Source organism: Schistocerca serialis, chromosome 11 (genome assembly GCF_023864345.2).
Source record: "Schistocerca serialis cubense isolate TAMUIC-IGC-003099 chromosome 11, iqSchSeri2.2, whole genome shotgun sequence".
Lineage (NCBI taxonomy): Eukaryota > Metazoa > Arthropoda > Insecta > Orthoptera > Acrididae > Schistocerca > Schistocerca serialis.
The window spans coordinates 154,920,751-154,945,156 of record NC_064648.1 but is presented as its reverse complement, the minus strand read 5'-3'; the positions used below and the strand labels follow the sequence as shown (position 1 = coordinate 154,945,156).

The window sequence follows — 24,406 nt, the reverse complement described above, 5'->3', positions numbered from 1 at the left end:
TACAGTCAATTGGGTCAAGGGGGGAGGGGGGGGGGGCTCAGGGATCAGTGTTGGGGCCACTCCTGTTGCTTATTTATATAAGTGATACACACTCTAGTATTATGGGTAACTTTAAAATATTTGTGTTTGCTGATGACACTAGCTTGGTAGTAAAGGATGTTGTGTGCAACATTGGCTCAGTTTTAAACATCGCAGTTCATGGCTTGTAGAAAATAAACTAATGCTACATCACAGTTAAGACTCAGTTTTCATGGTTTCTAACACACAGTTAACCAAAACCTGACATTTAATTCCACAGAATTGGCATATTATAAGTGAAACTGAACAGTTCAAATTTCTGGTTGCTCAGATAGATAGTAACCTGTTGTGGAAAGCCCACATTCAGGATCTTGTTCAAAGACTTAATGCCGCCATTTTTACTATTCAAAAGGTATCTGAAGAGTGTGAGTGTGAGAGTGTGTGTGTGTGTGTGTGTGTGTGTGTGTGTGTGTGTGTGTGTGTGTGTGTGTGTGTGTGTGTGTGTGTCCATTCACCGGGTTAGCTGAGAGCGCTAATCCGCTGCTTCCTGGACTCTGGTAGGCATGCTGACCCCAGATCAAATCCGCCTGGCGGATGTGTATACGCACCGAGACAACCGGGAAATCCGGGAGAAACCTGAGAATTTTTTTCATCCAGGAGAAAATTGGAACAATCCAGGGATTTTTCAGAATTCGGGAAATTGTTCATAGTTTTAATTTTCAGTTAATTTTTAAAATTTTGACTGGTAAGAACTGATACTCTTACAAAGAATACTACTGTATCCTGCTACTGCAGAATAATACTGCTGCAATAAAACATAAACGAGACACAAAACCAAAATAAAATTTTAGTTGCAACTGAAATGCACTTTTTACAACAACAAACACTGTGCACACACAAGCGACTGCCATCAGTGAAATGTGTTGAAGGCCTGTCAGATAGAAGTGAGTCTCATATCCAGTTTTCATTATGGGCATACCTGCAAAATACCTTAAGTCTAAGCCAAACAATCATTACTTTTCTTCCTACAAAGAAGAATGTTAAACTTGTTTGCTTCAAATATGTACACTGTTCATTTATCATGATTGTTATGTTTACAAAGACAATTTTCTGGGTATGATTGTACATATTTAGTTGTAACATTACTGCACTACAGTATTTTTCAGTGTAAATTTTTCTTCAGAAAAAAATAATTTTCACTAAAAAGTAAACTAACCTCTGCTAATTAAAAAGTAAATGTTACTCTTAATTGTCCCTATCTTTACCCAGTTCAAACTACAGACATCAGTCATTATTAGGCACGTCAGACACAAATTCACTCAAGCAAGTTACTGCTAAAAAACATTTCTCTTTTCTATGTAAGTTCTTTGTTTCTGAGCTTAAATTTTTTACTACTTTCTGAAATACTAGTAGATACATTTCTGAACTTTTTAGAAAATATTAAATAATATATACAAATACACTCCGAATGAAAAAAATCACTGAAAATATTTACAGTAACTCCTCAGTTTGCAGTTGTCATAATGTATACATGATGTTCATCTTCATTTATGTACAAAATCTCTTGGCTTTGTACATTGTTGGCCATAACAGTACTGCCTCTGTTCTGAAACTTATACATAAACAGGTGTAGTCACATTTCATCACACTTACATTTTACATTATGTTATTCTACAAAACTTTCACGTGTTCTCCTCACTCATTCCTCATCCACTGTTCAGTATGTTCATACAGTCTTTAGTACTGAAATGCATTCAAAAATGGTTTGTTAATAACTCTTACATCCTACAACACACTGTGTACACTATATACCCACAAGATAGTTAAGAAAGAACAGACGATAGCAAAATTTATGAATGAAGGAGAGAGGTTGACAGTATGAAAACTAAAATGAAATATTGCCAACAACTCAGGATGCCTGGTGTTTGCCAAACACCTGATGTAGCAAAGAATGTGTGTGTCTCCTGAGGCCAGTTAGAGTTACCACTGTCACCATCATCTTTCTGTATATACTTCCTTAGGTCAATGTTGTTGCATAGTCATAACAGTTTGTGGGTCTTACAATACTATAGCGTATAGGCCTTCACTTGAGGCTTGTTCACTATTATGAAGGAACTCAGACATTCGTCTGTGAATTTCTTGGTTTCCGCAGATAGTTTTTTTGACTTTTCCATAATTGTAACCAGTACCAAGTCTCCAATCTGAAAACTTGTGAGGGGCGCCCTAGTATCATGTCTTCTGTTTCTATGCAAAGCCTTCTTTCTATTTTGCTATTTTCTTTTTGTGCTCCATAGCCACTTCCGTTAGTTTAGGGAATTCCAACAGCTTGAAAAATAAATTATTAGGTCTAATCCCGCACAGCAATTCGGCTGGTGGAAATCCAATGGCTTCATGCTTGTAAGTGATTAATCACGTCTTCAAAATATCGAAGATAGTTGGCCCAAGCTGAGTGCTTCTTATGACAGTATATCCTGCAAAGTTGATTAAGCTCTTTCATTATTCGTTCACACACATTACCTCGAGGGAAATACACAGAAATATTTTATATGTTCAATATTCCTATTTCTCAGATACTTTTCAAACCCTTAGATACAAATTGTGGCCCATTGTTGCCTTTGGTACACCAATGGTCACAAAATAGTCCTTTTACCAGTTTATTACCATTACTCTGGGATTTGTCTTTCATCCGGGTAAAATGTAACATACTTAGTGAGCCCATCGACTAGTAAAAATATGTACTCACAACACCTACCACCCCCCCTCCCCCCTCCCCCTTCCTGAAGCAGGCAGTTGGCCAAACACTTCTCACTCAGTTTTTGAATGCATTTTCTGTCCCCATAATGGCCATATTGTTGATGCATATAGTCTGTTAATAAATCAACATGTTGCTCTGTAAAGCAAAATTGCCAGTCCTTAATATCTTTCTTTGAGTAAATAGTACACCTTGATGCAATCTGTAATATGCTGCTAATTTTGGAAAATTTTGATGGCCTAATGTGCTTTTAAGTAATTTCAGCATATCATCTTGGTTTTATTCTCTCCTAATGTCTTTAAAAATTCTCTTCAGTTGTCCCTCCTCTTCAGTGTGGATTGTTATATTAAAAATGTGGGCATCCTCTGGATCTCGCGTTGGTTACATTTTCTCTTCGTTTACCTCTATAATACACACCAAAGCATCCATCAGCTATCACATTCTCAGAGCCCTTAATACGTTTAATTTCTATATCAGACTTCTGTAAATACAATGCCCACCTTGTTAGTCTTGGGTGCTCTACATAAATTTTGCCTAAAGGTGGTCACTGTATATGATTATTTTATGAGCTAATAAGCAATGTTGAAATTTCCTTAACCCAAATATAATGTTGAGAGCTCCTAGTTCGGATATACCATGATTCTTCTCAGCCTGTGACAAAGATCTACTAGCAAACACTATTGTTTTGTGGACTTGCTCTTCTCCTTCATTTTCAGTTTGAAACAATTCCATCCCCAGACCATACTTACATGCATCTGATGCTAGGCAGAAAGGCTTGGGGAAATTGGGATGATTCAAAATTTGACTGTTTATCAAAGCTGCATTAAGTTCTTCAGAGGTCTTTGACACTCCTTTGTCCACCTACATGGCATTCTTTTTCAGTAAATCTCTTAAACAAGCTGCGTTGAACAATTGTCACGCTGTGAATTTTTGATAAAACCAAATAGTCTGAATATTCCCTTTAAATCTTTAAAACTTTCCTATTTGTAGGTGCTGCCAACTATTTCAGGATCTGGCTTTATCCCTTCTCCATTGACAATATTTTATTTCTTTCTCAATGTTGTCTAATTTCAACTTCATTCCACCACTTACTGTGGTTTCCAAAACTCGATCCAGTAACATGCAGTGTTCTACCCAACTGCTAGTTGAAATTAACACATCATCCATAAACACAGTTATTCACTTCAACAGTTCATCACCTAATACTTGGGACATCACCCTGATGAAAGGACAAACAATGATATTCAAACCAAAGGGAACTACTTTACATTGGTAATATTGTCCCTCAAATAGAAAGGATTTGTACTTCTGCCATTATATCCATAGAGGTGAAAAATTTCATGCCGTTAATTTTCTGTAATAGTTCATCTATATTTTTGGGCTCATAACTTTATTTTCTTCAAAGCTCTTGCATCCAAAACAAGCCCAATAGGTATTTTTTGCGGACCAGAACTAATAGATTATTATATACACTAATGCCCCTTTTGGTTATGTTCCATTTAAGCATTTTCTGGAGCATTTCCCTTATTGCTTCTTTATGCGCCTCCACAATCACAGTGTTTTTTTAACTGTGCATAACTTTTTACTGTTAGATAACATTGGTAATCTTTGATTAGTCATGGCCGGTCCAAAAATGCATCCTGGTGTTTACTTAAAACCCGTTTTATCTCATTTTTCTGCATCTCTGTCAAATTAGATAACTCCACTACCTTTTGTTCCATTCGGACCCTGATGTTTCTTATTTCATCAGGACCTATTTCCTCCCTTTCTCCATACTCATCGTATCCCACAATACCCTCCTATTTCCTGCAGCAATGTATAGGTACACCACATTGCTCACCTGCTGGAGACTGCTTCTTCCTGCAGATGGCAGTCGGCCACTTCCTATGTACAGTAATGACAGCTTCATTATTCCCAAAATCTATCTTCCCTTTGTATTTTTGCAGAAAATGTGCCCCAAGCAACATCTCCACACTAAACCTGAAAATTATCAGGAAATTCTGGTACAATTACTCGCACTGAATCTTTACAGGTAACATGACCTCATGAGTTACTGCTTTCTTACTTTTACCTGTGCTACTACAATTTTTATTGTTGAGGAGGGCATAATAACTATTTCTTTCCAATTGGCAATAGCATCTACAAAATTTTTTGACACTGCACGTTCATCTGAACCACTATCAATTAAGAAAGGAACTTTTTCACCAAAAACTGTAGTAACCTCTGTTATCAGTCCACCTGATGATTCTTCAACAGTTCCAGGATCTGGTTCTTCCAGTAAATCCCGCACTACCTCACGTCTGTTGAATCCTATTCCTTCTACGGAAATAACACACACATTTAGAGGACTACTTCTTTTTTAATTGTGGCAGCTTTAATTAATTTGTCTACTAGTGACAAATCAAAACATTTCTTGAAACATTCACCTTCTCTAATCCTCTCAGATTCTGCAACACTTCCTTTTATGTTGTCAGAATTTTAAAAAAACCCCAACTTTATCTACTTCTGTTGCTGCATCACTATTCAATGAGCTTTCTTCCACTCTGCCGGCGTCCGCAGCTCGTGGTCGTGCGGTAGCGTTCTCGCTTCCCGCGCCCGGGTTCCGGGGTTCGATTCCCGGCGGGGTCAGGGATTTTCTCTGCCTCGTGATGACTGGGTGTTGTGTGATGTCCTTAGTTTAGTTAGGTTTAAGTAGTTCTAAGTTCTAGGGGACTGATGACCTTAGATGTTAAGTCCCATAGTGCTCAGAGCCATTTGAACCATTTTGAACTCTGCCGACACCTTCTTTGACATTTGAAACTGGTCCATCACTATCAGACAGAATCTCCTCCCTTTCCTGTGGTAGGTTTATAGTACCTGTACCACTAATGTGTTGTTTCATTGGTTGCTGGCTTACAAAGGGCTTTGCTAGTGGATTTAACCTGTTTCTGGAAGTCTGCAAATGCTAGCTTCCTTACAGATTGCTGCTAGTTTTCCTCATTGCCTACTCTTCCATTAGCCATAGCATTCCATTAATTTGGCTGTCTGGGATGCTGTTCTGCTGTCTCAAGTGATTGCTGATTTTGATAACTGTCATTCATGTACCTATAATTTCTACATCCAGTAAAACCCCCCTTGTCCTCTGGACATTCCTCTTTGATGTTGGATCTTTGCGCACCTTTTTACTTGCACTTCACTTTTGCGTAGTTGGAGTCCTATAATCTCTATTATTATTTTCCTCTTCTTTCCAAATATTCTTTACCCTTTTTCAAGTATAAAATGAGCTTGTTAATGTCGCCTCTGGGTGCAGAAGTTACTTTCTTTCACCAGTACAAAGGTGATTCGTTTTCTAATCCCATTATAATTTGTTCCGTTTCTAACTTGGTAGCCATGTAATACAAAATAGTTACCACTTCCTGACAAACCTCATAATAGTATATTTCTTTGGGTTAAACTTTCACCTGACCAAAAGCTGTTTCATACTTCCATCTGTTCTCTCTTCCCTCAGTATTCCCCAAAGAAAGTCTAAAACTTTCCATGCTGTCATCCTTGTCTACCATAAGATTAGATAACACAAAGCCTATCTTCTCTTTGTCATTCCGTGACCTAGGTAACACGTCTTCAAAATCACTCCAGAATGCTGTGGGATGCACAATCTTGTTGGGATCAGAGCTCAGAAACTATCTGTGGTTAACAAAGGCAGTTTGAGGACTCTGCAACACCATTTATCATTACATGACCACTACTGTCAGTAATTTTCTGTTCTACATTTGTTAGTCTAATGTCATGCTAGGTTATCAGTTACTACTGTACTAAATTGTGACCAGTTAGTTTCTAAATAATTTATTCATGCACACACATGCCCTCCAAACAGTTCTTTTTTGTCACTTTCCTCCTCAATTTTATAGCCAGAATTTATGATTCTCGTTACACTGTTTATCAACATGATCTACTTGAGCATGTACTTTATTCAAGTCAGCACTTAACTGTTCACCTAGATGTTCATTACCTTCAGTAACTTGCTTTATATGGGTAGTTAGCTCACCTTTTACTGTGACAATATAATTCTTATGTTCTTGTTACGCATGGCATATTTGTCCTCTCACGCTTTCGTTAAGTTGTGATAACTCATTTTTTACAGAATCACAGAAAATTCTATGATCACTTTCCTACAGAATTTCCTCTTTAAAATTTTTCAATTTATTATCAGACTGTTCTTACTGATCTATAAATTACTGATTAATTTGAGAAACTAATCCACTTATTTTACTATTTGTTTAATTACCCAGCCCACTTATTTTACTATCCACATCAGACAGAAGTTCATTTGTTTTTGTATTCATTCCCTTCATTATACTTCCAATATCCCCATTGTTTTGGAACATTGTTGCAATGCTAACTTTCTGCTCACCAGCCTCTAATGCTGGCTCTATTTTCACTTCAGTGACAGTAAATGGTACCAATTTAACATTCAGACCAGGTGTCTGTTCCCTACTTATTTCTTGACTTGCAGTACTTACATTTTTCTCATCAACTTCAAATCCTGTCCCTTTTATTACTTCCTTCATAAAACCTGGTGCTAACTTAACATTAGCTTTCACCTGGTTTTGCTCATTAGTTGACCCATAAGTATCGGATGCTGAATTTTGATAACCACCGTCTTCAATTTGACACACATTAAAACTAAATCTATCCACACTCACACATCAAACGAAGAAAAACACTACTTAGCTTTTTCTCCGCATTGTCAGTACACCGAGATGCTACTGTGAGTCCGTCTGCCACAGGGTGCCAACACTGGTCCAGTTTCTGGGACCCCACGGCAGCCAACTGCTCCTTGTGCTGGTCTGCTACTGCTTGCTGCTCCACGGTGTGCTGTTGGCATTCCTGTAGTTCGCTGACCTCTCTGCCTGCTGTGTCCTGTCCCTCCGTCAATAATGTTTACAATATCTGGACTGGGTTTAAATCCTCCTCCTATCTCTTCAGTTCAGAAGTATATCTGCACACATGTGAGTCCTTCTAACACAGGTTTTATGCTGCTGCTATTAGTGTTCATTTAGCTCTGAACTTTACTTTTCCTGGCCGCTAAATACACCAAATGTGGTAGTGCATTGGCTTGTCATTACCCTTCAAACAATCTGTCCACCTACCTGGATAGGCTTCAGGTTGTCTCACCCTTCACTCTGCGATGGTATATGCTGGTTTAGCCAACAAAAGCAGCGTTGATGAAAAACCAACTAAATACTTACCATACAAAGGCCATATGACTCCAGTCTATCGGTAGTAGCTGAAAGTTAGTTAAACTATCAAGCGTTCAGAATCCTTGCACGAGTCGTTTGGAAAAAAAAGTCTAAAATTTTCTTTTATTTGGTTTATTGTTTTTAAAACAAGGAAAATGGCTACAAAGTCAATTTAATATCCCGACATAAATAATGCAATGCTACTCATTGTCTCTCAACAGGTTCATACTCAAAAGCAGCCAGAAGATATATAGTATGATGTGGTACTTTAAACGTACCAGTCAGTCACGACTACTTGTGAGTTGATATATATATTTGTTGAGTAGGCTTCTTGTGAGAAAGTGTTCACCATAATTTATCGTTACCTGCACAGAGCACATCAAATGGAATTTTTGGATGACATGAAGTGTTCACACGTGAATATCTCCTTAAATGACTGACTCACAAGACTCAAACTTTCAAAAATGATCAATACTGTAGTCACTCTTCATCAGCGACATAACAACTCTCGTGTCATAGATCTGAGGCACAAAGCCTTACTGAAAACCGTGAGAAATGCTGAATTCCTATTGGCTCGTATATTAAGTAGCCAGTCAGATCATCATGAGCACTTCTATACTCATGGTATTTCTAATGTCCTCCAAGCAGATTGCCACAAGTAATTTATGCTAGAAATCTAGTAATTCTGAAACTAAATACAGTTTAATAAACACACAATAAAATTCCTGTCCACAAAATAATTTACTTGTAAATTTAATACTCCGTGCCCCTTCTGGCTGCCTTTACAAAATTGGGGTCTCTGTGACGTACATCACAAATTTCCCTATTGCACAACTTTCTCACTCATACACTTACATAATTTTAATACAATATCACATTCTCACTTTACGAATGTGCTCCATTCATTCGCTTTCTCTCCAAAACACTCGCATAACCAGAACACACTGAAATAATAGTTTTACAGTGTATTTTTAATTTTATCATAAGTCTCTGGTAACGAAACCGAAGAAAATTCCAGAAAATTATATTATATGATACTGTCCTCTTCGTTGTAGTTTCAATTGATACTATAGGTGAATACATTGCAGTCCCTAACGCGGTTTCCCAATGCCAGCATGATTATTGGGTATTTTAGGAAAAAATTTATATGGTAGTTTTTCAGATTCATAGAAAGTATGTGTAACAAATTGCACCCAGCATTAATCAAGTACACAGCTTGCTCGACCCAGTGGCCAGCGTGAGAACCACACAACTGCTCTCCTCCCGACTCTGTGGCAAGCTACGCTTTCAACTCAGGACAACAACTCGTAATAATTTGCTCCATTGCAACCTGAAATACAAACAAATCGAGGAGTAAAACGGGGGTGTAGCGTGCCACCAAAATTATTTAGTATCTACTTAGATGACAGTCCAGAGTATGGAAAATAGAGAGAACACCATCGCGCGATGTCATTTGTGTATGATCAAATTACCATACGAGATAGCAAAGATAAATTACAAATGGCATTACGTAAACTAAGTGAGGTAAGTGCAAGCTACAGTCTGACTGTATTTATAAATAAAACTAAATCTATGGTCTTTTTAGGCATTCAACCAGTACAAACAATAGATCCCAATAGTAAATCGATGAAACAGATAACCCATTTGAAATATTTAGAATACGACATACCATGTGATGGAGATATGCTTACAGAGAAAAAATTGATACGTACCATTGTATATTTTGCACAATAGGGAGAATACCTATTGGTAAGAAAAGGAAAGACAAACAACTGAAATTTTGTACAGTCATGGCAATTCGTACTTTATTATACGGGGCATAAAGCTGGACCCTGAGAAATAAAGATTTACGGCAGTTACAAACATCAGATATGAAATTTCTAGGATCTGTCACAGGCTGAACTAGGGAAGACAAAATTAGAAACAAAGTAACAAAGGAAGATTCAGGGGTGCAGCCAATCACCCAAAAGGCAATCCGGTACAGAGAGAAAGGAGAGAATGTGTACTTCGTACGTCACTATAAAGACAATGGATTATAAAATGTGGGGCAAGAGAAGCAAAGGGAAAACTGAGGCTGAGATGAGATAGTGAGGCCGGAACAGGCCCTATGCCTAACCCTGCAGTGGCAGATTATTGTGCTACTACTATTGCAGATGTACCCCTGCATATCTGCGTGATCACAGGCTTTTATCTGCAGAATGATGATTGCTGCAAATATCAGCCACTGCTGACTGCTGGTTTCTATATCTACATACTCACATACATATATACAAACTCAGCAGCCTGTGTATGGTGTGTGGCGGAGGATACATTGTATCACTACTAGCCATTTCTTAGCGGGAGAGAAAAATGAATGTCTATATGTCTCTTAAGTTTTATCAGAATAATTATTACAGTGTTTCATGTTTAGGCTGGAAGGCTTGATTTTCATTCAAGAGAAATTATGCTCCCATCGTCTGAAGGGTGTTTTTGTAATGGCGTATGACAGATGCCCCCTCTGTTCTAAAATTACCTTAATTCTTACCTTATTCTGTTTTTGAGCTAGAGCCATTCATTCTGTGCCCATTTCTGACCCCGCCAACACAATTATGTGCAGGATGCTAAAGCGGTCGTGCCAGATGATGTTCTTCTCGGCGACGTACGAGCAGGACGTGATGACATTCGCAGAGGCGATTGTGCGTAACCCGGTGATCATCCGGCTGAAGCGCGAGGAGGAGAGCCTGGACAACATCAAGCAGTACTACGTCAACTGTCGCAATGCCGAGGAGAAGTACCGTGCCATCAGCAACATCTACGGTGTCGTCACTATCGGACAGGCCATCATTTTCTGTCAGGTGAGCTCTGCAGCAGGTGGTGTCTCGTCTGCTGCAACTGCATATTCTTCTGTAAATAAACGACTGTGGCGAGTGATAAATGTGCCCAATTTTGTGAGACTTCAGTTTATTGGGGATAGTCATAAAGTAATAATTGTCATTTTGAATCGCATAACACATTTTTTGTTTGTCCGCAGTCCTGGTGTACATTGAAATCCTCGCACTGCAACAGTACTGTAGCGTGGCACTAGAAGAGGCGAAATGAAATGGTAGAAGCCTGTGATAAAGTAGAGTGTTGTGCGGTAACTCATTTTCGGCAGCAGCAGGATTCTTACAGCTCTGTGAGACAAATCCAAATCGCTTGAGAAATCACAACATTTCTCCTGCTTGGGTAGTGTAGTGCCTGTGTTAGCTACTGAGAATTTTTCCGGGTTGTATGGCCGTGGTCCCTGGAACTCTTCAATCCCTGACGTTTCGTCCAAGGCTACGTTGGACATCTTCGGAGGTACTCCTGTTTGTGCTGACTGAGGGATTGAAGAGTTCCATGGACCACAGCCATACAACCCACAAAAATTCTCAGCAGCTGAAACATCCAGTCGTGAAAGACTTTATTGGATGAGTGCACGTGTTGTTCAGGAAAATGATGCACGAAACGGGCACTGGAGTGAGTACAGCCGTTATTTCCATTAAATGTGTTTGCAGTTGAGAGTATGGCCAACTGTCGGCTGTAAGATGGAATGACAAAGAAAATTTGTGTCGGATTTTCTGGTTATTGCGTGCATGTCTGAAGGAACATTGCATTATATTTCTGAACTACACAGTTATCCTATTTATCCAACTTTCAATTAAAATGTCTCCCCTGTCTAGGAATATACACAATGAATGGAGTAAGAGTGCAGGTTGTAGTCAGACAATTGACGACATATGGAAGTTTGAGTCTTGCCGTAAGTTGCTTACTTAATTTATTTATTCACACGTGAAGTTCCGTAGGACCAAATTTAGGAACAAATCTCGGAGGTCATGGAACGTGTCGGTTCATGAAATTACAATATAAAAGTAATAACACATAAAAATAAAATGTTTATGAACCTGAAAAAAAGGTCAAGCCGTAAGTTTAAGTACACGCACTCAACAGAATAACATAAGAATCGGCTCGATTTTTGAAGGAACTCCTTGACAGAATAGGGGTGACCCTTGAGGAAACTCTTCAGTTTCAATTAGAAAGCATGTTGATTACTGCTAATATTTTTGAATTCTAGCAGTAGCTTGTTGAAAATGGATGCAGCAATACCGTACTCCACTCAGACCCCACATCACAGCCATTATCAATATTGTGAATAATGACCTTTTGCTGTCTGTTGCTAAAGTAACAGCTGAACCAATTGTGAGCTACTCCCTGTATTCTGTAATGGTCCAACTTCTGGAGCAATATTTTGTGATCAACACAATCTAATGCCCTAGTTTCATCAAAAAATATGCCTAGCCTTTGTTTAAGCCAACCACCACTTCACAGAGAAAAGAGAATTTTCAACTGTTAAATGACTTCTAAAGCCGAACTGTACATCTGATAGCAAATCGTGTGATATAAAATGATCAATTATCCTTACATAGACAGCCTTTTCAATAACTTTAGCTAATACTGATGGCATAGAAATAGGTCTAAAATTGTCTACATTATCCCTTTCTCCCCTTTTATAAAGCAGCTTTATAATGAGTACTTTAATCGTTAAGGAAACTGATCATTCTTAAAGGAAAAATTACAAATATGGCTAAATACAGGGCTAACTTTAATATTCTGCTAGACACTCCATCATAACTATGAGGGTCCTTAGTCTTCAGTGATTTAATTATTGACTCAATCTCCCCCTCGTCTGTATCACAGAGGAGTATTTCAGACATCAACCTCGGAAAGGTATTTGCCAAGAAAGTTATATGATTCCCTGTAGAAACTAAATTTTTATTTAATTCACCACCATTACTCAGAAAATTATTGTTAAATCCCGATTTATCAGTAACAGATACATTTTTACTATGTACTGACTATATATTGTCAACGTTGTGCTGCTAACCAGACACTTCCTTCACAACTGACCACATGGTTTTAATGTTTTCCTGTGAATTAGCTATTCTATTTGCATACCAGATACTCTTTGCCTTCCTAATAACATTTTTAAGCACGTTACAATGCTGTTTGTAATAGGCCTGCTGTCGCTTGATTGTGACTACTTCTAACACTTTGATATATTTCCCCCCTTGTTCTACATGATATTCTTACTCCACTAGTCAGCCACTCGGGCTGCCTATTACTGCTAGTACCCCATTTAGAACATTCTAATAGAAAGCAACTCTCAAAGAGCATGAGAAATGTGTTAAGGAAAGCATTATATCCATCATCTTATGTTATCGGTACTATAAACATCCTGCCGCTCTTGTTCCTTGATGTGGTTTAAAAAACACTCTATTGCTGTTGGATTACCTTTCCTACATAATTTGTAATTATACGTGACATTTGTTAGAGTACAAAAGCCTTTTAGTGTTAAAATTTGTGCGTCATGGTCTGAAAGGCCATTCACCCTTTTACTAACAGAATGCCCATCTAGTAATGAAGAATGAATAAAAATATTGTCTATGGCTGTGCTACTGTTCCCCTGCACCCTTCTTGGAAAAAACACAGTCTGCGTCAGATCATATGAATTTAGGAGCTCTACCAGCAACCTTTTTCTTGCACTATCATATACATTATATTGAAGTGACAACATATAACTAATTTCTGGTATTTCACTTTGTACTTCCTATAAAGTGAATCAAGCACCCTCTCTAGCTTGAGCAGAAATACTCTGAAGTCGGCATTAGGGGACCAGTAAACAATAATTAGAAGTGTAGTTTCACTAAATTCAACTGCCCCGCACAACATTCAAATATCTGTTCAGTGCAGTGCCGTGATAAGTCTATGGACTCAGATGGAGTACTGTTTTTTTTACATACGTAGCCACTTCCCCACCCCACAAGGAACTCCTTGAAAAACAGCCAGCTAATCTGTGTCCTGGTAAAGGAAGCCTCTGAATTGTCAACTTATTTTAGTGGTGCTCCGATATATCAGTAATTTCAGAGTCAACATCTATAAGCAGTTCACTAACTTTATCTCCAATACCTCTTATATTTTGATGAACTATGCTAATTCCTTCTCTTCTTGGAAACATGACATCCTCTGAAGGTGAGCATTTAGTTGGACGGACTTCCTTTAAGCAGGTATACATATCAGCTGACTTCAATCTAAAAAAAGTGCAACTCTCACCAACTACCACAGGCCATGCCTAGTGAAACCTGATCTACCGATAGACTCAACTGGCACCACTGAAATGTGACCCATGCCCTCTGCCATTAGTGCCTTCTCCAGCCGCATTAAGATGAGACGAATCATGATGCTGTAAAAGTTGGATGAAATCCACATTAATGCCACCAGTTTGAGTAGTTATCTTTACCAGTTCACCACCTACATCATATTCACGGTCCCTATCAAGACTGTACCCTGCTCTACCCACTATCACTGCCTGATACTTCTTCGTAAAATTCCTACATAACTCCCCTATGCTGTCAGTCACCTGTGCTCGGATAGTCTAATGATAAGGTGACTACTCACGGTAAGTGGGAAATTCTGGTTCCACTCCTGGTGTGGTCTGCAGTTTCATTGTTGTCATTCCATTATACAGCTGATAGTTGTCCATATTCGCAGTTGGGAATACATTTCATGTATGTCTCCTGCTTATGAAAACAAATTGCTCCACAGTACCTGACTTTATCAGTCTGTTGTGCCACTCTGTTTTGTCTCCTTTAGTGGCGTGGTGTGGTACTGTGTTCGTAATGATTGCAGAGTGTACCAGAATTGCAGTCGTGCACCTCGAGACGAACGAAAACTTAATTTTATAACAACAAAAATAATCAGTTATTGATAGTATAATATAAATGGAGACACAAATCTACTTACCACGTGGAAGCATGGGAACATACAAACAAAAGGATTGAACTTTCACAAGCTTCCAGATCCAGTGGCTCCTTCTTCTGGCAGAAGATTCGAAGGGGATGGAAGAGCAGTGAAGGAAAAGGACTGGAGAGGTTTAGGGAAAGGGGTACAGTTTAGAAAAGTCATCCAGAACCACGAGTCGGGAGATTTACCGGACAAGATGAGAAGGAAAGACTGAATGTTTGGGGACTGAGGTGGTAAGAGTGAAAAGCTAAGTGCATTGTACATAACAGAGGGAGGGGGGGAGGGCAAAAAATAGGAAAGTCAGAAAATGAAAGATGTAGAAAACAGAAATGGAGTGAAGAAATAAGTTGTTACTGTGAATAAATGCTGAGACAGAAGGAATTGCTGCATATTAAGGCCAGGTGGGTGACGAGAACAAAGGACATGTTGGGGGAAGAATCCAGATTGAGCTTGTGGTGAAACTGGCACAGAGGCCGTGACTGTCGTGTTGTAGTGCGTGCTCTGCAACAGGATATTGTTTGTTGCCTGTGTACACCCTCTGCCTATGCCCATTCAACCTGACTGTTAACTGGGTGATAGTAATGCCAATGTTAAAGGCTGAACAGTGTATGCATAACAGCTGGTATATGATACGTGTCACTTCACGGTAGCTTCAAGCTCCCTCTTTGGTAGTATATGTTTTGCCAGTTGCAGGGCTGGAATAGGTGGTGGCAGGAGGTTGCACTGGGGACGGTCACAGGGTAGGAGCCATAGGGTAGGGAGATGGGTGTAGAAGGAGCGTAGCATCTGACAAGAATATTGTGGATATTGGTAGTGCGACGAAAACCGATTCTAGGTGTCGTAGGCAAAATCTGACAGAATGGGCCTCATTTCAGGGCACAATTTTAGGAAATCGTGGCCTTGTCAAAGTAGCTGACTGATACATTCGAGACCAGTATTATACTGGGTGACAAGTTGTGTGCTCCGAAGTTGTTTTTTGCAGGGATCAGCAGTACCAGGATGGGATGTGATGGCCTGGTAAATCTGCTTTTGGACTAGGCTGTTGGGTAGTTATGTCAAGTGAAGGCTGAAGTGAGAGTGGCAGTGTATTGCTGTAGAGAGTCTGCATCCGAACAAATACATTTGCGTCGAATGCCGAGGCTGCGCGGGAGAGAACATTTGACACGGAGGATGGCAACTGTCAAAATGTAAGTACTGTCGTTTGTTAGCGGGTCTTCGGAAGTGTGTAGCTGGCCTTCGGTGAGGACGAGATCGGCATAGAGGAAAATGGCGTGGGATTCGGAATAGGACTGTTTGAAATTTTAATTGGTAGGAGGTATTTAGAGATTCCGGGAATTTTAACAGGTCAGCATCACCGTGAGTCCATACGGCAAAGGTGTCAGTTTCAGTGTGTCACATTAAATGTTCATTTTATTTTCTTCCTATGATCATTACACCCCGATCGCAGTACTGCAACGTGTTTAGTTGTTCTTGATACATCCTATTTGGACATTATAAGGTGTTTGTCTTGCTATTTTCAACAGTAGCCACTCGTTTAAATGTTTCAGACGAGGAAGATCGCATCTTGGCTGTCTGAGAAGATGTCCAGAGATGGGCACGCAGTGGCACTGCTGACGGGAGAGCTGACGGTGGAGCAGAGGATTGCGGTTCTAGATCGCTTCCGGGAAGGCATCGAGAAGGTGCTGATCACCACCAACGTGCTCGCCAGGGGTGAGTCTGCCGTTAATCTCGTGTCGAGTTAATCGGTTTGGATACTGCCGAGTGACCTGTTTATTGCCTAAGTCTGTGTCTGCGTAGGTGTGGGCACATGGGAGCACCTCCGAGGGACACCTGGCAGTTGTAGTCGTTGAATCCTGTTTTTCTTTGTTTTGAGAAGAACAAAGTGCCAATCCTTGCACCACTTTGAAGTCTTACCAAAATGTGACACGATATTTGTATAGCTATCTTTGTATAGTACTTAATTATAGGTAACTGAACAGTCTACAAGAATTCTTGGATTACTAGTTACATTGTTTATGAAATTGTAAATGTACATCATGAGAAGCAAGGGTTTGAACACAACTTACTGGGACACATGTGAAGTTACTTCCAGATCTGTCAATCAGTCTCTGTCCAAGATAATATGCTACATCCTCTCTAGCAATAAATCCTCAATCCAGTGTGGAATTGTGTGTGATACCCCATATTATCGTAGTTTATTAATAAATGTTGGTATGGTACCAAAGGTTTTGCTGTCTATAGCAGTTCTCTACTGACGTGTCTCACAGAGTGGCGTCTTCTGTTCCATATTATCGTGGTTTATTAATAAATGTTGGTATGGTACCAATGGTTTTGCTGTCTATTGCAGTTCTCCACTGACCTGTCTTACGGAGTGGCGTCTTCAGCACTGTCCTGATCGTCTTCACTCCTAGAGCATCGACAATGGCTTTTGCTTTTCCACTGACAAAACTGCCTGTATGAATTTCTGGCGGCACTAATGGTTTCTCCCACCATCTCTAAATTTTGGGCCTGTTGCCCTTCCATTCGTTGACACACACTATGAAATTCCTGGGGCTCATGCTTGGTAGGAAAATCTCTTGGTCCTCCCATGTATCTTACCTGATAGCCCGCTGTATACGGTCCCTCAGCGTCCTACATGTCCTCAATAGTACTTCCTGGGGTGCCGAATGAACCACCCTCCTCCTTTTGTACCGGTCCCTTGTCCGATCAAAGCTCGACTACGTGTGCTTTGTTTATGCATTTGCACGCCCATCCCTTTTACGTCATCTCAACACTTACCATTATCATGGCACCTGTTTGGCCACGGGCGCTTTTTACACCAGTCTGTATGCTGGAGCTGCTGAACTACCACTGTCCTACAGCCGTGACTTTCTCCTCGGCAGGTATGCGTGCCGTTTTTCTGCCCTGCTTGGCCACACATTCTATGCCTCCTTCTTTGATGATTCCTTTGATCATCATTATGGGGCTCGTCCCTCTCCTCTGTTACCTCCTAGAGTCCGCTTTCGCCACTTGCTACGGCAGCTTAACTTCACGCTACTTGCAACTTTCCCAGTGGGTGTGAACCCTTCACCATCTTGGCTTTGTGATGCGGCCCATGTTAACCTCAGCCTTCATTCACTTCCTGAGGACACTACTCCAGCCTCAGTCTATCGCCTCCAGTTTCACGACCTTCGCATGGAACTTTGCAATGGTACTTTTGTATACACTAATGGCTCTCAGACTGACAGTCAGGTCGGGTGTGCCTTCGCCATTGGCACCTGTGTCTTTCGATATCAGCTTCCGGCACACTGCTCAGTATTTAAAGCCGAGCTCTTTGCCCTGTATCAGGCCACAGAGTACATCCAGCGACACAGCCTTTTCAGTTGTGTCCTCTGCTCAGACTCTCAGCACCCTTCACAGTCTCTGTGCGCTGTACATCGCCCATACATAGTGCAGCGGGTTCAGGAAAACTGTCACTTGCTCACTCTTGGTAAAGCCAATGTCATGTTTCTGTGGGTCCCTGATCATGTTGATCTGCTTGGAAACGAGGCTGCTGATGCTGCTGTCAAGGCTGCAATCCTCGTACCTCAACCTGCGAATACCTATATTCCCTCTGATTATCTCTACGTTGCTGTCTGTCAGGAGGTGCTGCCCTTTGGCGTTGCCAATAGTCCTCCCTTCACGAGAATAAGCTTTGGCGTATTAAGCCTCACCCCGCGCCGTGGATGACGTCCTCCTCGGCCCTCCCGCTGGGATGAGATTATTTTAACTTGGATGTGTATTGGGCACTGCCTTTTTAGCCATCGTCATTTGCTTAGTGGTGTTACCCCACCACTATGTATGCATTGCACCCAAATTTTAACTGTCAGCCACTTCCTGCAGGAATGCCCCCCCCCCCGCCGCTTTTTTTTTTTTTTTTTTTTTTTTTTTTTTTTTTTTTTTTTTTTTTTTTTTTTTTTAAATAGCAATTTACGTTCCAGTTTGGGTTTGCCGTAAGATTTATCAGCTGTCTTAGCGAATGGCGTGCAGGCTGTCGCCTGCGTTTTACTTTTTATCTACCAATGCAATATGGTGAAGACCATTTAATTTTTAGTTTTGGACCTCCATTGTGTGTGTATATATAATCACTTTTTCCACATGCTATTTTTAGCTGTCTCCTATTCTGTCCTTTGGGACTGACGTAGTCGTTTCCCTGGTCTGTGTTTGTGTTCTATAGTCTTGGCTTGGGTGTGTATGACCCCATTTGTTTTTTGTGCCCTAAAACAAAAGAAAAGTGTCTTGTAATTCAAAAAACTTTGTTCCTCTGTCTGTTACCAGTTTTGGATGCTTTCACATCAATCCTCTGAAGTTGCACATTTCTTATGCCATCCTAACACTCCAAAATGGGTGGTGTGTTGGTTTTGTGATTTTATTTGCTGAGTATGTAAAGCAGCATGGATGTCCACAGTGATTGCACGCCTAACACACTGACTGCTGCAAGCAGAGATATGGATGTTTCACCACCAGGCCAGGCCACAGCATCAGGCATAAGCCTCTTCTGTGGCTGCTGGTGGCCTAGTAGCAGTCAACATGTTAAACGATAAGCTTGAAGGATGAATAGTGAAGCTGTGTTTGCATAGTGTTAGTATTTACTACTTAACAGTGAAATCAAACAGTGGAAACTCCGTGTAGGAATATCGGTAATAAAGAAAAATATAGGTTGTAACTTACTGTTTACTGTAAAGATGAGATGCTAAGTTGCAGATGGGCACAATTAAAACATGCAATTCACTCACACAAGCAAGCACTCCTCACGCACGTGACTGCCAACTCTGTCAGCTCGTGCCAGAATGCATTGTAACCCGAGCTGCCAGATTTGATAGTCGTGTGCACGAGGTGGGCTTACTTGTGTGAGTGAGTGAATGGTGTGTGTTTCTCTTTTTCTGACAAAGGCTGTGACTGAAGGCTTATGTGTAAGTCTTTTAATTGTGCCTGTCTGCAACTTAGCGTGTTGTCTTTGCCATTTGACTGTGTAAATCAAAATATCCTTTTAAGTAAATTAGAGTATTATAGTGTAACAGGAAATGCTGCAAAATGGTTCAAATCACATATCTCTGGCAGGAAACAAAGGGTGTTATTAGGAAAGAGACATGTATCAAGCTATCAGGCATCATTCAACTGGGAACTAATTACATGTGGGGTCCCACAAGGTTCCATTTTGGGCCCTTACTTTTTCTTGTGTATATCAATGACGTTTCATCAGTAACATTACCAGATACCAAGCTCGTTTTGTTTGCCGATGATACGAACATTGCAATAAATATCAAATCAAGTGTAGTCTTAGAAAGATCAGCTAATAAAATATTTGTGGACATTAATCACTGGTTCCTAGCCAACTCTTTGTCACTAAACTTTGAAAAAACACACTACATGCAGTTCAGAACTTGTAAGGGGTGTCCCACGAGTATATGTCTAACATACGATGACAAGAAGATAGACGAAGTGGACAGTGTTAAATTCTTGGGATTACAGCTTGATAATAAATTCAAATGGGAGGAGCACACCACAGAACTGCTGAAGCGTCTTAACAAATCTCTGTTTGCAATGCGAATTTTGTCAGACGTAGGGGATATAAAAATGAAAAAGCTGGCATACTATGCTTACTTTCATTCCATAATGTCATACGGGATTATTTTTTGGGGTAATTCATCAAGCCAAGCTAAAGTTTTCCGGGCACAAAAACGTGCAGTAAGAGTTATATGTCATGTGAACTCAAGAACATCCTGCAGAAGCCTGTTTAGGGAACTAGGGACTAACTACTGCTTCCCAATATATTTATTCCTTAATGAAATTTGTCATTAAAAATATATCACTTTTTCAAACCAACAGCTCAATTCATGGAATCAATACTAGGAATAAGAATAATCTTCAAAAGGATTTAAAGTCATGTAGTGCTGTACAAAAAGGTGTGCATTATTCAGGAACACATTAAGAGAAGCCCAAAGGATTTATTGGTGGCCAACTCCTTCTACTCCATTGATGAATTTCTCAGTAAAACCAACTGATTTGTGTGTGTGTGTGTGTGTGTGTGTGTGTGTGTGTGTGTGTGTGTGTGTGTGTGTGTGTGTGTGTGAGACAAAGATGATGTGACTTACCAAATGAAAGCGCTGGCACGTCGATAGACACACAAACATACATACAAAATTCAAGCTTTCGCAACAAACTGTTGCCTCATCAGGAAAGAGGGAAGGAGAGGGAAAGACGAAAGGAAGTGGGTTTTAAGGGAGAGGGTAAGGAGTCATTCCAATCCCGGGAGTGGAAAGACTTACCTTAGGGGGGAAAAAAGGACGGGTATACACTCGTGCACACACACACATATCCATCCACACATAAACAGACACAAGCAGACATATTTAAAGAACCACAACACCCTAATTCAGTAGTTAACCTTTCCTCCAAACCTCTCTCCCAATCCGAAACCTCTGTCCTATCCAAAGGCCTCACCTTCAGCCCCACTTCCAGATTCAACCAAACAGCCCTCGTCAAAGATTTACTGTCCTACACTCGTACTCTCGGCTGGAAGTATCACTTTGCCACGAAGAAAAATGATCCTAATCCTACTCCTAATGATCCAACTCCCCAAGACACTATCCAAATTGAACCCTGCCTGGAACAGTTCCGTCCTCCGTCACAGCGGGACCCACCTCCTCGTCCTCAAAATCACCCTCTCCAAACCTTCCAGGAATTTCTGACTTCCAGCCTTGCCTCTCAATCCTTCTTAAAAAAAACCTCAATCCTACTCCCAACATCACCACTGCTGAAGCCCAGGCTATCCGTGATCTGAGGGCTGACCGGTCCATCGTCATTCTTCCGGCGGACGAGAGTTCCACGACCGTGGTACTTGATCGTCGGGAGTATGTGGCTGAGGGATTGCGTCAGCTTTCAGACAACACCACATACAAAGTTTGCCAAGGTAATCCCATTCCTGATGTCCAGGCGGAGCTTCAAGGAATCCTCAGAACCTTAGGCCCCCTACAAAACCTTTCACCTGACTCCATCAACCTCCTGACCCCACCGACACCCTGCACCCCTACCTTCTACCTTCTTCCTAAAATTCACAAACCCAATCATCCCAGCCGCCCCATTGTAGCTGGTTACCAAGCCCCCACAGAACGTATCTCTGCCTACGTAGATCAACACCTTCAACCCATTACATGCAGTCTCCCATCCTTCATCAAAGACACCAACCACTTTCTCGAACACCTGGAATCCTTACCCAATCCGTTACCCCCGGAAACCATCCTTGTAACCATTGATGCCACTTCCTTATACACAAATATCCCGCACGTCCAGGGCCTCGCTGCGATGGAGCACTTCCTTTCACGCCGATCACCTGCCACCCTACCTAAAACCTCTTTCGTCATTACCTTAGCCAGCTTCATCCTGACCCACAGCTTCCTCACTTTTGAAGACCAGACATACCAACAATTAAAGGGAACAGCCATGGGTACCAGGATGGCCCCCTCGTACGCCAACCTATTCATGGGTCGCTTAGAGGAAGCCTTCTTGGTTACCCAAGCCTGCCAACCCAAAGTTTGGTACAGATTTATTGATGACATCTTCGTGATCTGGACTCACAGTGAAGAAGAACTCCAGATTTTCCTCTCCAACCTCAACTCCTTTGGTTCCATCAGATTCACCTGGTCCTACTCCAAATCCCATGCCACTTTCCTTGATGTTGACCTCCACCTGTCTAATGGCAAAAAAAAAAAGAGGTCTTTAAATATGTCTGCTGGTGTCTGTATATGTGTGGATGGATATGTGTGTGTGCGTGCGTGAGTGCGCGCGAGTGTATACCCGTCCTTTTTTCCCCCTAAGGTAAGTCTTTCCGCTCCCGGGATTGGAATGACTCCTTACCCTCTTTGTTTTTAGATATATTTTTCCCATGTGGAATGTTTCCCTCTATCAATTCAATATATATATATATATAACTTCTGCACAATTTCAGTGCAGTAATGTGTTCATTGTAAATAAGTATTATAGTAGTTGTATTACATGTTTATTACCTAATACATAAATAAAAAACTTTTTTATTTTAAATTCAGTGCATTAGTATTTGTGAAATGACTTTCATATAGTGTTCATTAAAAAATGATGATCATTCCACTTGGGATCTGTGGAATGGTACATCAGCTTATTTGTTTTAGTTGTAAATATTTGTCATGTATTGTTGTTTTTCTGACATGTTCCACATCCTGGAGGACCACCTCACTACGGATCAATTGGAATGAAAGTAAATCTAATCTAATCTAATAAGTAGCCATCTGTCTTTTTCCTACAGTGTTGAGATTCCTACTTAACAGAGAATCTGGCAACTTGCCGGCAGTATGTGCACATCGTTCTATTCAGCTGAGCCGCACTGCTACTCGCTCGTCTGTCAGAGTACCTGTGCACCACCAACTGCTGTCCAGCCTAGTGTTCCCGAGAGAATACGAGTGAGGCTGAAACTGCTCCTCTCCTTACTGCCATGAGACAAAATAGAAACTGTGGGGCCCGTGGAATACCGTGAAACAGCTGCTCAAATCACCACCAAATCCCTACCGTGTTTCTCTCTTGGGCCAGAAGTTGGAACCAGTGTCAACCGAGGCTCAGCTGAACAAAATCATTTTTTCTTCCATTGCTGCAGAGTCCAGGTTTTATGGCTTTGGCACCCATTTCCCTGTTCCGGGCATTTGTATAATTGATGTGTGGTTTTGCAATTCCAGCTCACCTTGTAATTCCCAGCTTGTGCAGCTCCCTTTGCGTTGCTTTGTTGCGTACAGGATTTCAGAGTTCAGCATTCAATTCTTTAGTGACTTTTACAGCTGTTGTCCTCTTAAATTTTTTAAAATTATCTTCTTGAATGACATCTTTCACAATCACTCGACATACACTTTTGTTCGTGTTGTTACTTAGTGGGTACTTTCCCAGTATGTGTTAGAAATGTTTGGTACTGTGCCTCTTGAAATGCTAAACACTTCGGCTACCTCGGTTACAGAAGCACCCACCGTACGAGTGCCAACAGTTTATGTGCTTCCCAAATCACTTGGTTCCTACATAATGCTCTCACAACTACACACAATACTTCGCTGACTACAACCGATGCAACGTATTGAAGATGTTGTACAGGTGCTGTTCGTAACCAAATACGACAGCACGACCTGCAGGCGGGCTGGCATCTGAATTTTGTTCAAGAATGCATTCCTCGTGGCGTTTCCATATTTTTGTCCAACCCCTGTATTTTGTTGGAGAGTAAGAAGTGAAAGTATCGTATTTACTCGAGTCTAAGCCGCACTTTTTTCCAGTTTTTGTAATCCAATAACCCGCCTGCAGCTTAGAATCGAGTGAGTGGAAAGCAAGCGGAAGTTCTGAAAAATGTTGGTAGGTGCCGCCACAATGAACTTCTGCCGTCAAATATATGTAGCGCTACATAGGCATGCTTTGCAGGCACAAAGATAAATACTGGCGCCAAAACCTCTGTGTTAGTAAATAAATTTAAAAAAAAGGTGGAAGACGAGCTTTTTTTCTCCGCCCCATGTTTCGACTGCTGCATTTTCATACATTATCCAACGAAATAAATACAAATTCCGTATTGTTCAGCTTCGAATGTAGCAGCATTTCA

The 24,406-nt window shown here is 40.7% G+C and overlaps 1 protein-coding gene across 1 annotated transcript in view; it reads left to right on the top strand.

The window, feature by feature from the left end:
* The window catches only part of LOC126426974 (DEAD-box helicase Dbp80-like), a 147,379-nt gene that overhangs the window by 110,337 nt on the left and 12,636 nt on the right, over positions 1-24,406 (top strand). The window contains exons 7-8 of the mRNA XM_050089131.1: positions 10,586-10,823; positions 16,335-16,497. Of these exons, the coding sequence (XP_049945088.1) occupies positions 10,586-10,823; positions 16,335-16,497 (401 nt within the window). The remainder of the gene's footprint in view (positions 1-10,585; positions 10,824-16,334; positions 16,498-24,406) is intronic.